The 14,757-nt window shown below is 31.4% G+C and overlaps 1 protein-coding gene across 1 annotated transcript; it reads left to right on the top strand.

Annotated features, from left to right (window-relative positions):
* Positions 1-358: 358 nt before the first annotated feature.
* Smp_130930 (hypothetical protein) lies at positions 359-9,653 on the top strand (the record flags this gene model as incomplete). Its single annotated transcript, XM_018792950.1, has 5 exons — positions 359-394; positions 2,411-2,520; positions 5,154-5,263; positions 7,629-7,726; positions 9,519-9,653. 5 exons carry the CDS (start codon positions 359-361, stop codon positions 9,651-9,653), a joined length of 489 nt encoding a protein of 162 aa, XP_018647511.1.
* Between the last annotated feature and the right edge of the window lie 5,104 nt (positions 9,654-14,757).

Genomic DNA, 14,757 nt, shown 5'->3' on the forward strand with positions numbered 1-14,757 from the left:
TCAGTATGTCTCAACTGTCTAAAAGTTTGTAAAAGAAATTATGTTTATTAAATTTAACATGGGACAAACGATAGGAAATTCCGAGACTTGGAAATTAAGAATACAAAGTTTGCAATTTATCAATCACCCTAAACTTTACGTAAAACTATCAAGTCAGAACTTCCAAAAAGTATTTTAGTTATCAGATTTTTATTTTAGTAGGTTCAAGTGTTTATTATAACTACATTAAGCTGAAATCAATAAATTTTCTCTTATTTAGAACGAAGACGATCAAGACATCATTGATCCAGAGGTAACAAATTTGATTTTGATAATAAATATTGATCACAATTTATAGATTTATGGTGACTACTCTGATATGGATGATGAAGATGAAGCAATTTTGAAGAGAAAGGTAGTTACCTTATTTTTGACTTTGGTTTTGATGTTTAATTTATAAGAAGAAACGTTTCAAGATATACCCTCTTGTCAGCCTCCATGACAATGAATTGACAAAATGTAGGTTGATCATTCAAACAACATATTAAAAATATTGTGAAACACAATGAAGTTATAACTATTTGAATTTCTACCCATTATGTGTTCAGTTGTTACTTGATAAACTTCTATTTAGATGGGAAAGTAGAAAAATTACATGTTAAACTTTCTCTGAGACTAAAGTAATAAAAATTCTGAATCTTTGTCACACATATTATAATCCTTTTTTATTCATTTTAATTATTCAGTCAAACTATATAGAGTACAAGTTACCAGGAAAGTTGTTTTTAAAATACCTAATGGATAGAGGGGAATGTTAAGAGAAAAAGAATGAAAAAATTTACAGGTTTTTTAATAAATTTATGTGTTATAGACAGTCTTAATCACAAATTAATAACATTTCAAACGATACTGTAAACAAAGCACTAATTAGTATTCATAGTTTTACGCTAGTTTTAGGGATCTTCAACAAATAGGCCATCACCAGATATCAATCATTATCAATCTTTAGTTGTTCAACAGCTCGTGTGGTTACTTCCAGAAAAATCTTTCTTGATCCATTTTAAGCAAATTAGTATCAAATACTGAACTGAAAGTTTTAACTCATATAACTAGTGTATCCTCACAATAGAACTAGATATCTACCAAAATCATCCTTAATTAACTGAGGTGAGAAAATTCTAATCCGCAACTTAATACTCAACAACTAATTGATTTCATGCTTACCACAAGATGTAAACATCGTGTATTCGAACCCATTTTAGGCTTTGAGTTTACGCAAGACGGAGTCTGAAGGTTAGACGTAACATTCGTTCAGTGCCTCCTTCGATACTTTATTCGGTTGATGACAGTTCTAGGTGTGAATTATCTTGGCTCTCAAAAATGTTTTACCTTGATTAGTAAGTAATCTTCTGCTACAAGTTTCTTAGACTAACTGGGAATTTCGGTCGACGACATTTTATATATATAGTTCCCCTTATCATTTTGAAAAGAGCATTTTGTTGAATAATTACTTTCTTACTTGATATGTAGTCTTTCATTTCATTTATTCTATCGTAATCCGTATTTCCTATAATTAACTCCAGAGTGCGATGGATATTATTATTACTTTCCCATACATTTCATCTTGCTAACCATCTCACCTTTTGTACTCACGTTAAATATAGTAGTTGCGAGGGATACAACTTTTGCTAGGATCTTTGTTGTTTCTGGCTAAATGATTGACTGGTATTTTTCATTAATATATTTAAAAAAATAAATTAATTGTTCTTTGGATTATTGTTTATTAATTATTGTCTTGATTGAAACACTTCAGAATTTTAATCCCTAACTCATTACATTGTAGATTCGTCTTTATTTCATTCAACACCATGTAATTCGGTAGCTGGAATCAGTTAGCAGAATATTCTGGATCTACTTTTTATACTAGTTGTCACTCGTGAGCAATGAGTATCCATAATTCAAAGAGAATTCGTGCTTTCAGTGAGATTAGAACCCTCGTGACCCAGTATTATAGTCGGATACATCACCACTGAGCTAGTCTGATCTCAACTAACTTTTTGTAGGACTGAATTATTCACAACGGTTATTAATCAGTAACCCATTAGTATAAATATGAGCAATTAATAAACCATAGACTTTATATCACAAAAGCATATAACTGAAAGATATAAAGTCACAAAAGGATACTCGGTTGTGTTTTCCTGAACATCGCTTTATTAATGAAAAGTGTAGTTTTTTCTCATTCTGTTCCATATAATTTGTTTATTCTAAGTAATCTGTTAAAATACACGTATATTTGATTTGTGGTTTTCTCAAAGATTGAAAGAATCATTATAGAAAATCAATGAGAATTGATAAAAATCTATGACAAATTTTAGTGAAAATCTTTTTTTCTTTTGTCAAAGCCTTTCATCATTTTTTATAACTTTAGAAAGATAAGAAATCTAGTTTAACAGCAAAGCTAAATAAGCTTCGTTCTGTACTCGGAACATTGCAAGATATTGCTGAGTCGATAACATCATTTCTTGAACGACTGAATTAGTAAGTTAAACTATTAAAATAGTTTCGTTTGATAGTATTTTAATCTCTACTTTTGCGGTTAGTAGTATCACAATAATCAGGAATGTTGACATGGATTAGTTAACAAAACATCAACGAAACTAATATTAGAATGTCTATGTCACTAAACTATATCAGAGTCCTTCATCTTGTATTACTTGTTTGAATCCTTCCATAGACGTTTGGGACTGCAATTGGTCAGTCTTTTTTGGCGTATGTGCATCCTTTGAAGACAGCCTCGATATCGCCTTAAGTCAGAAGCATTATAAGCAGAGATGGATAGTGGCTACCAGTGGAAGCCAGGACGTGCATTTCGTTCTGTTTTGGACCAGTAACATGGATGTACTTGGATCTCAGGGTTGATGTTCACACCGGAACTTGAAACCGTTATCATTCGCTTCAAACGTTATCGTGTTATCCACTTAGCTACTGAGTCCAGCTGACGAGTCAAAAACAAGACGAAACGCGCGTCCTGAATTCCACTACTAGCCACCATTCATCTCTGATAATAATGCTTATATCAACATACATTAGACAACTCAGCTTAAAATTCTTAGACATGATTTCACTTTGTCAGGATGATGAACCTTGAATGCCATCACGCTAACAATTATCTTTTATTGAGTCTTAGCAGTATTAAAATGCTTCAATGTTTCTTACATATTAGCATGGGGGTTTGTGGAGATTGTTGGATATTGGAGATAATGAGTCAACCCAATTTAGTTAGTAATTACTTACATCTCTTACATTCCCACTAATAGACTGGGAATAGTGTACAATATCGTATATGTCGACTGACATGAAAAAACTCCAAATTTAGTCCAAAGTGAAAATACTTGGTTAGGTAACCTATTAACTGAAATTATATATCTCACTTGATAACAGATGCTATTCAAGAGGTATACATTAAGTACATTAAAAATTCATTACTTCACAATATTAATTTAAAAAAAAGATTATTCAACACAAAGGTAATAGCTAAAAGCAACAGGTTTTCCATATGCTCAAGAAATGTCCAGTAATTATTTAGTCGTTAGGTTACCTAGCCGCAACCGAATGCTTCCAGGACTTAATAATCATAAATGCATTGATTATACTCTGATGAATCCTTTAACCGTTCAACATGAAATGGAAAAATACATCATATGAAAATGTGATCATTTTAGACGAAATTTTAATGCATATAAACAGCCTGAATTATGTTTACAGGTAAAAATCTCAATACCTTGCGTTTTGAATTGTTCAACATGGTAAGTCGTAAAAGGATAAATAAATCAGAAGAACAACAAAAAAACTTCTCCCCAGAGAAAACTGCTATCAAATATCATAACACTTTAGTTGGCAAATATGTTGAACATCTTATTTACCTGTTAATCGATGTTTAAAGTTCTACGCCTAATTTGATTATTGTTGATACGGTAGACCCTTAGTTGAATTAAATGAAATTATCCTCTCATTTAATCAGATATGTAGATGAAAAATTGCTGAAATCTCTTCTGGTTGTTAGATAATTAACTCGAAAATGTAAATCATGTTGCACCGAGTCAAAAATATTAAGCTAAAGATTCATCTACCAGCTGACTGGATTATTCTTAATAACTGATAACCATCACTCAGTGTCATAGTGGGATTGGGATCCTACAAAAATCATCGGTTCCATCAATATTTCAGATACACCTTGTTAAAAAACAGTTAACTTAGATTTCGAGCTTCCTGTCAATTGTGTCTAACCATCTAATATCAAATAAAATACATGACGATGCTGACTTATTTAGATAAGAGACCATATTTCAGTCTAATCAATAGAATCCACTTGACGTTCGGTACTAGATAATAAGGCATTACTTGTCACCTGTAAGTGATCTTTTACTAAGAATGTTATGTTGATTGTCGCTATTTAACCTTCATAATAAGATACAATCTAAATGATGTGAGCTTCTTCGTTTTATTGGAATTCTCCTCCTGGATGGAGAAGTATTCCAAACGAAGGTGTGATCTGAAGCAGTTGTGGCAATTACTGATACTGACCAGTTGATTTAAAACGTCATATAATTCGAATTGCTACTTCATGGTTGTAACCTTTCGTTTAGGTATGATTCAATAAGTAACAATCATGGTGATTTCATTGTTTGCGGAAAGGTGATTGGTTAGCGGATAGCTTTAAGTGATTATTTTCTTAGAGAGGCGCCATGTTACGACTTGACTGTCATTAGAGTTTGAGTTTCAACGTGAACATCAACAGTGTGATTCAGATGCATTCAGCTGACGAGTTCCAGATAGGACAGAGAATGTATCCTGGATCCCAAGTCTATCCACAGTCCATTTGTTCTATTTCATACCACATTGAAGCTTTCTAGTAAAGAACACAGATAAGAAAAAACTGAAGACACTATGTTTCTATAGAAACCATATTAATCAGTCTGGATTAAATTAAAATTCAACCATAATGATTCGGTCAACTTTGTTCCTTCCACAAATTTTAGTTGAACTATTTTTCAATGGTCTGACCGGGTTTTATTCTTTGTTGTCAACTTGCTTGCTCTCAACATGAATAGTCAAATCAGTATGCCACAATGAACCCCTCTTTTTTGATTTTCTCTCATTTGCCTTCATAGCTTATGCAGATGGAGATATCCTTCGTTAAGTTGTTTATTCTTGGTGACTATTTTAATTATTTCAATAATCCTCTATTTCATACCTTTACGATATATTATTTTTGGATATAGTAAGTCTATAAATAAAACTGAATAACATTTAAAGATAATTCACGTTACAATTTGTAAGATTTTGCTAAATTGTTCAAAACTGACATGAAGCACATTTTACTATTAAATTAAGTGATTACTGATTAACTTTGATATGAATTTCTTAAAGATCCAGTATAAAAAACTATGGAGTGTAGAATTTATCAAGCCAACAATAAGACGACGACTCATAGATGATATTGGATATTATAAATCTGACAGATTTAATTTTGATTGCAATTATGTGACCTTAAATGATAGTGCATTCAGTGAGATCTTTAGTGTAGGTGGACTAGTCTAAGGAGGTCACGTTTTTGTATTCAAACGTCACCCTAAAGTCAAGCAGCAATAAAAAGATTATAAAAGAGGTATTTTATCAAAAGATCCTAATTGTACTCCTAGTCCAGTTGTCAGCCTTCATATTCTTGTTTGGATCAGAAGGACAAATGTGTATGTAACACTGATTTATGTATCTATGGATTCGGTTTTGTAAATTAAAGTTTCATAGTCGTTTCTCTCTCTTCTCACATGGATAAATGATTGGGAAAACACATGAGAAGAGTATTTATCCGAATCGGATGTCATAGATCGTAATATATAGGTCCTATTCTGTGTAGCCTAGTTAGTGTACACAGAAGTGTTCTAAAATAGAATATAACAGTTTCTTGACTTTTTAATAGTTTCTCAATATATTTTATTTGGTTTGCTGAAAATTGGCTTTGAATCATAAAAACATCTAGGCAAAATCATTTATATAAGTGACGAATCAAACAGAATTACTTGTTAGGTAGTCTTATACAATCTTCAGACAAGCTTTGATTTATGTTTCATGCTAGACATCATGGGGGGAATCTGATTCTCCTTGTGGTTCTCAGCCTGGCATTATCTGATGTTATGGTTGATTACATTACCACTGGGTTATTTAGGCCGTAACTTACTCCCCATAAAGCCGAGGTAATTTGGTTGATTGCTTGCTGAGTCAGCAAGTCGGTCCCAACGTAGAACCTTGTACGTTCAAGTTGGATTCAAGTTATCATACCTCATTAGCATAGAGAGATGTTGTCAGGAAAAACGCAAGAATTGTAGAGGTAGTAATAGTATAAGTGGTGATTATAAAGATTAGGCATTGGGGATACAGGTCAAGAAGAAAATATAAATTGATGAAATGGAAAAATTATAGGGAATTTAGAATCTAAGAGTTCGGGGGAGACAAAGAATGGATGCGCCTGCACCATTAAAAACGATTTTGAGCTATACCATACAAAACCTTTAATCATCTGATGTAATAACTGCAAGGACCCCAACCAGGTCGTCTGCGTTCACCTACCCAGCTCAGTCCAACAGCCAATGAATTCATGGATTGATGCCATGTTTTGGTTTGACCATCCCTAGCTTTCTTCCAGACTACTCCTACACCAGACGACAACGCCCGTCGAGATAGGCAGTGTTTTGACATACGTAATACATGTCCCAACCACCTCAGTTGATGAAGATTTACTACCTCACGAATCGATTTACCATCCTTACTAGTACCCTATTCCTAACCTAGGCATTGCTCACTCAGTGGTCCCAAAATACACGAGCATTGCTTCGTAGACACCTATGGTCGGATGCCAGTAACCAATGAATACCCTGTACTCTTAATGGGCATAAATAAATCTATTTGTTCACAAATGGATAAAAGTTCTCAGGAACCGTCTGTATATCTATTATGACAGTAAGAGGACTGTATGTTTATGCGTTGATAACCACAATAAGTAGTCTGAATTTGCGTGAACAGTTTGGCCAAGTGACAATCATCCAAGAAAACTGAATTACTCGCCAAATACTACCGTTTATCGTAAAAATGGCCTATAGTGTGCAGTTGATGTTATCTTAGGTATGACCAATATGTATTTAATCATTCAAAAAGTTATCATCTTAATAACGTGATATGACTCGGATTTCGTATGATAGATATGTGTTCAAAGTAATAAGGACAAGAACATCTTTTAATCATAATCCACTTTATCTAACTCGATACCACTGAGTAACCCACAGATAGACGAAAATCGGTGTAATAAGATATAATTTATAATATAGCTCCTACATGTGTGCCAGTCCTGCATTATGACCAAGGATATATGAATTCTCTGAAGACATAGTCTGATCAATGAGTCCTAATGTACCACCATGCATCAATTTGATGTCTAGTAGAATAACTAAACATCAGAAGTTTATATTTGTATTAAAGCATTTGCATGTGAATCACAACATTTTCATGTATACCTTTTAAATGGTAAAGTTTATAGTCCATTTTATTAGGTTTTTTTATTTTTTAAAAATGTTTTTGTCACATTTATCCAGCTCTGAAAAAGTTCACACGTAAAATGCGCAATCAACAAAGACCCTCTACTACATTATTTTTCGGTATTTTAAATAGAGTTCCTAGTAGAATGGAGAAGGTACGTTTAAACAGATTTCACTCCTAAAATATGAATGATGATACTTGATATTTTTGTTGTGTAAAACTTTTTTTCAGACAGTATTGGTTCAATGGATTGACTGATATTTTAATCTGTGTATACAACATAAATAAATTTAGCTGAAATTACTAAGAGGTTTAGGCGTTTAAGGTGTTACTAATCTTCAAAGTTCATATTTTACTGTTTAACTACAAGATGTTTTGATTTCTGAACAAAATGATATTTAACTTTTTATTACAACGAGCAATTTTTCCCCGACAACCCTTTTTCATTTATATTTAGGATATTAAAATATTTTTGTAGTGTTCTTAGGTAGACAAATATGGTTAATATAAAACTAATAATGGTTAGATTTGAAATTAGTCGGCTAACTGGACAGCTAAAGTTCATTACAGTTAAGTTTAGACAAGTGTCCTCCGATATTATGAGTAAGTGAAGTGCTTATCTGATTAAGAATATATTTGACACTTTCTAGTGATTCTGGCAATTAATCAATTTTCAATCTTAATATTGTCTGGTTGTTGCTACATAATTACCTTTACATGAGTGCTGAAATGTTCACACTCAGGTTTTGTATTCATCGTTCTCATATTTTTTACGTCTTAGAAAATATTCATCATCGCCTACAAAATCACTATTGACAAACTCGTGTAAGAGTTAATGAAATGGAGTCTTAAGACAACGATTAGCGAGTTCTATATGTAGGAGTGGTTATCAACTTTAAAATCCTTACTTCAATAAATTTCTTATTATTATTTAATGACCCACCAATTAAGTATTTCACTCAAAACTTTACTATTAACATTATTAGTTGAAATAACTCGTTCATTTACACTTTACAAATCATCTGTATAGACAGAAGTGAGGTCTTGACGCGCTTCACACCATCATTTCCGTCTCATGATGAAAAAAATAAACACTATGCATATATAGTATGTAGGCAATAGATTAGAGTACAGTATAATCACTAACTGAAAAAAAACGCAATTTCAAAATGATCAAAAGTATATGGCTTCATGTAGGGTTTTCTTAATTGTATGATTTACTTGCCAAGTTTCAATGTCTTTTGGTATAACATCATCTAAGTTTATTTCAAAATTAAAAGTTTTTTTGGTAGTTTCACCAAAAAATGTTTAGAAAATTAACCATTTATGAAAATATTCTGAAATTTCTTTGGAATTAATCTTGCTCACATAATAAATCCAATTTCAATCAGAACAAGGATTGCAATAACGGAAAAGGACAAACTTATCATCATTTACAACATAAGTTTCACCTACTGTAACGAACAATTTGTTAGACATCCTTTCCATCTACATATTTATGAACACATTAGTTTAACAGGATAACATAGTACTAGTTATGTCAATTTATGTTAACAATTATGGAGATGAATTTGATTAAGACAATGTCAACATATCAGAGTGAAGAAACTGTAGAAAGGTTAAGAAATTTCTAGAATGCCTAAATGGTTTCTAGTTTTGAGTGGATAGACATCAGTATAAATTCAACGCCATATAACCAGATATCAACCTAACAAAGTAGTTCATTGGAAATAAGTATGAACTTAAAGATAAAAAAGTTTTTGAAGACAACTCGTCACTAACCAGACCATCGGAACTGACTAATTCTGCATTTATGAAGTGATACGAAGATCTTTACATCTATCTAAGTAAACTCTAACGATGTTTGATAAATACATACAAAAACGCCATATTATTTTCTGTTTAACATTACTGTTTTCTTTATTTATTTTTAAAATTCTCTTAAGATTTATTACAGAGAACTAAGACCTTTGTCTACTCCACCAGCTGAAATAAAACAATCAAATCTGTTATTAACTGCCAAAGTAGGAGGAGTACAATTTTATCCAGTAACGAATGGTTATCAAAGTAATGTGGAATGATATTGGAATATACATATATACATGCAGACATATATATAATATATATAAACTATTGATTTTATTGACTTTATCAGTGCTTGTTTTTAACCTTTTTATGACATCATCAACTACTATTTCACAGCTGACAGTAATCAACAAAATAATAACAATTTTTATTAATATTTGTACTTCATTGAATGTTTCAATTACGAAAAAAACTAACATTCAAGAACATCTCTCTCTTTCTCCTTTCCCTTATCTCCGTAACTAACTCATTGTTACCAATGAATTTTTATAATTTATCCATACACTTTCTAGAAAACGGAAACTATTTTTTTACCCAATTCATCATTCATTTTAAATAATGAAACTTTGTTCACTTTAATAGGAGAGAATCTCATATTTTAAGTTTTAAATATTGAATTAAATATAATTTTATGGGTTAGAGAGCAGAGATAAATACTCTGTTGCTTTTCATCTACTTCATGTAACCAAAAATTAAGATTTGAATAAAGGAACTAGTCCCATTTAATTATTTCCTTAATCTTTAACTTTATTCTATATTATATTGACCTATTTAATCGATAAAGATAAATTTTGATTATTTTTTTATAAACATAACAACAAGTTTATTTATTTGCTTTCTAACCCCCCTAATTATAAGATTTTTCAATAATATGGAGAAAAAGAAGAATTAATGAATAAAACTTGTACTTGTGTATAATGTTTTTTCATTATGTTGTTGTCTAGCAGAATAGCATTCGATCAGCACTAAGAAAGACTTGACACGCTTGACATTGATCACCACCCAGTGATCAATCAATTGAGAAAACAAATCATAAATTTCGTTTTATTTACAGTTCATGAGATATGTCCTACTACATTTTCAAAGTATCTTATATATACAAAAATAAATACCTGGTTTAATTTCACTGAGTTATCTTAGTTTTTCGTTTACATATGATAAACAAATAATGTAAAGTTCAATTATGACGTCGACATCGAGCAATATATTAAAGTGATTCAGAGTTTTTCACCATTTTAATCAATCAGAAAACAGATTATACATGTTGAAGAAATTCAAAGTATTCCTCGAAAAAGTTCAGAGAAGCCCTGAAAACCCTGAGAAACATTTTATCCGATAAATGATAGATAAAAGATTCTTAAAAACATTTAGAAAGTAAAGAGTTACGCGTCAAATTTCTGATTGAATGATTATTTATCCTGTTATTATGTTTAGTATGGTTTCAGAAACAGCCAGAAGCCCAAGGCTATCTGAAATACTATAAAAACCCTCAATTTTCCGTACATAAATTAAACTGATATTAAAGCGTTCTTTTCGCACTGTGACTCCTCTCTCATGTTGAAGTTGTCGGGTTGATTCAGTATAGGGTTAATAGAAACATCTAGGAAACCGATTCGAGTTCTCAGTTGGAAGGCATCCATAGGAATGGATAGATTATAGTATAAATTAAAGGAAATTAATACTTCTACATGATTCATAAACTTTTTGAGATTAGTAATTGGTTAAACTGTTAAAAACCTACTACTATTAAAGAAACTAATTACTTGGATATTGGATTTTCCGTCCCTTATACTATTGTACTTTCTTTTCAGTATCAAGGTTTCATATCCTTCAAAAACTCTTTCTATTACCACCTAGAGATATTGGTAGGTTTATCAGAATTTCAGAGTAGAGTTTTTTTTCAGTAGAGAAACTATTATACTTCAATTGTATCTGAACCACCCATTAAGGAGTCTGGAATGGTAAGTTGAGTTCTCATAATTCAGTACATTGCAATTAACGTGGTTTCTGAAGTCCCAACTTGAAAAGAAAGAGGCAGAAATCATTTTTGATAGGTTTTTTTTCCTAAAACATGAAACACCACTTCCGTTCATATTTTTTTAAGCTCTTTCTGCCACCCATTCAGGCCCAATATAGTGGATACGAGCTTTTCTCAGTAATCTAAAGTCTTGCAAATAGTTTATAGAGTTCTTTTAGTTTCTACTAATCATGATACAATAAACAGTAGGGATTCTTTTCGAAGCATCTACTGTGATCTCGAGTTTTTAATCTGGATAGGTTTGTTGATCTGATTACATTTCATCATATCATTTTTAATTTACATAGTTCAATTTATTTCATTGAAATGTGTGGGAATAGCAGTTTGAACAAGATGATATGAAATTATTTCATATCGACAGATTTTCCTCAGCTGTTGCTTACAACTTATAATATTTTAAAATCAAAATGAGAAAATCTGGACATAAACATCATAGAGCAACCTGGAATAGATAATATACGTCGTCCCAAGCTGTCGTATCGTATAAGTGTGATGAGATAAAAGAGAAAGTAAGAAAAGAGATCGAAATAAGAAAATCATGGTTTATAATACTTGTAAAAATAAATTCGATTTTTGTAATGAAGGTTTAAATATACCTAAAATGACTAAAGAAAATGTTGGTATGGCATTCAATCTGTAATATCCTGAATCTAATTTTGAAATCTTACGAGTTGTAAGAAATAGCTGAGTAAAATATAGGGATATGAAATGTAATCATGTTATTCTGTTTAAATTGTTATCCTTGGCTTTGGTATAATTCCAAGATTGGTTATTATCATAAATCGACATTTATCTTGAGAACCGCTGATAATCAGGATGCACTGTACTGTGTTTTCAATACTTATTTTAAAGTTTCTTAACAGCTTGTATTTACAAGCATACATGAGACAGAGTCTAATGAAATCTATTGTAAGACAGGTTACTAGTGAGTAATGGACATCATTGATCTCGTAGGTAATTTGTAAGAAATCTTTAATTTTTTTTAAAAACAACTTTTAGTCGCAAACAAGTAGAAAGTGACGAATGTAAGTCTACAACCAGTTCATGATTGGAACTATAAATTAACTACTTTCTATATGAAATCTAAAATGCTTTGTCAGTCAAAAAATATATATCAAACTAAATTCAGTAGACAAAAATCGTTTATATAAAATTAACCCAATACTTTCCAAGTAACATCAATAACGTTCAAGTTTTATTTTAGTTCTTAAATGTTAAGGTTATGCTTGAAATATCAAAACTAATGACAAATGATTCATCTAAAGTAATTTCGTTCATTAGTCGAACATCCATTACGAAATATCACAATGTGAAATTGGATTAGTTGACCTTAGGTCAACAATATGAATGCTGCCTGTGTATTTTTGACCGGTTCTTATATATATGAACTGACAAAACTAGATCTACGATTTCGCTACTAGAGAGAATGTAGATGGATATGTATATACATCAACAACTCCACGACTATTTCTTCAATGATCATGTTAAGACGGAATAAAAAGGCAAAATCACTTTTTTACCTCAGTGATTTTGATTCAACGCTACTTCAGTTTTTAATTGTATGATAACCGTTCAGTAGAATATTTTCGGCACGTTGTTTTGTCAATAGTGACATTCGTTTTAACTTTTCTCTTTTTGTAGTATTTTACTCAGTATAGCATTGATTTTATTTTCAGTATGACGTTTGCTCATTATTATGTTCTTTGCTACAGTTTTATATGAACCGCGTTTAGCATCACATATAGCATGGGTTTTTGTAATAATTTTATTTATTTACCATATGTATGATACCTATCGTTGTGAGATAACAACTCACTGAAGACAATTGGTGAACGGCTGCCCAAACATCGTGGATCGGTTGAAGTTAGCCATTTACACCTTTGGATGCCGGCTAAGTGGTCTATCGGTTAGGGGCTCTGGCTCGAGACTGGTAGGTCCTGGGTTCGAATCTCGCGAGTGCGGGATCGTGGATGCGCACTGCTGAGTCGTCCCATAATAGGACAAAACGGCCGTCCAGTGCTTCCAGGTTTTCGATGGTGGTCTAGCTGCAATCGACTCATGATTTCAACTTTGAAGAAAATGATACCTATTGATTAATGATCAATTGTGTGTACAAACCAATCTATAAATTAGTATATTTTTAGTTAACGTCGACATATTTTGGATGGTGAAATAAATCTCCATCTTCCCTAGTTTTCATATTTCTATTGACATCGTGGAAATAGAAGTGTTTTCCAGTTTCAACTATTACAGCATTCACTTCGTTTCAACAAATCTCAAATAATGAACATTGAATTAGAAAATCAGAGTTCATGATTTATTTGGTAGATCTTAGTTACTGGACATTGGTAACTGTATGCACTTGAAATCTTCGTGATTTATCAGCTTTTTCTTGTTAAAAGTAATAACAACAAAGTTATTAGTGTATAGTGTCACTGGATTACAGTACAATAGATGAGCAAAAGTATATTTCTGTACATTCAGCTTGAAATTCATAATTTCAATCGCCGATAATAGTGATAACATTTTCATACTGTGGTACTTACTTACTTACTTTGGCCTATATACGTATATAATATATAACAATAAAATAATACTACTAATCCAATTGTAATCTACCATCATAACTATATATAATTTCAAAATGATTAAAACATAACATTAAATTATTAAGTAATTGAAAGGAGGGAATTATAATAATCTGAGCAATGATCTGCGAAAATTGAAAACACGTAATTAAACAGTTGTTACATTATATATTAGATGAGGGAATTTTAAAAAAATGTATTTTGATATAAAGTCAATTTTGTAATAGCTGTGTAAGAATCAAGAGACGGATACAAAGAATATGAAAGTGAAAGAAATTACAGAATTGTTTGGAAGAATAGAGTTCAGCCAAAACATATTCTTATATCGATCTACATAGTAGAGAGAGTGGCTGTATAGATTTCTTTTGAGAACATACGATTATGGCTATAACATAGTTAATTAACTGAAGGGTGAACCATTGGATGCTTACTCAATGGAATAAAGGTAATCCATTCCTTGAGAAGTCTAGTAGTTCCAATTACGGTACTTATCAAGATTGAGGGAGTGTTGTTAATATCTCTACAATTAAAGATTCATTTATTATATAGTATTTCGGGACAAGGAAATTACATTGAAAGTAGGGATAATTTTTGCTATTACCAACATCATTCATCAACTTATTTTAAAAATCACCCCGTTAAATTATTTAAAAAAAGAATATTTTACATTAGTGGAACCCCAAATCAATCTGT

This window comes from Schistosoma mansoni, chromosome 1, assembly GCF_000237925.1.
Source record: "Schistosoma mansoni strain Puerto Rico chromosome 1, complete genome".
In the NCBI taxonomy this organism is placed as follows: Eukaryota; Metazoa; Platyhelminthes; class Trematoda; order Strigeidida; family Schistosomatidae; genus Schistosoma; species Schistosoma mansoni.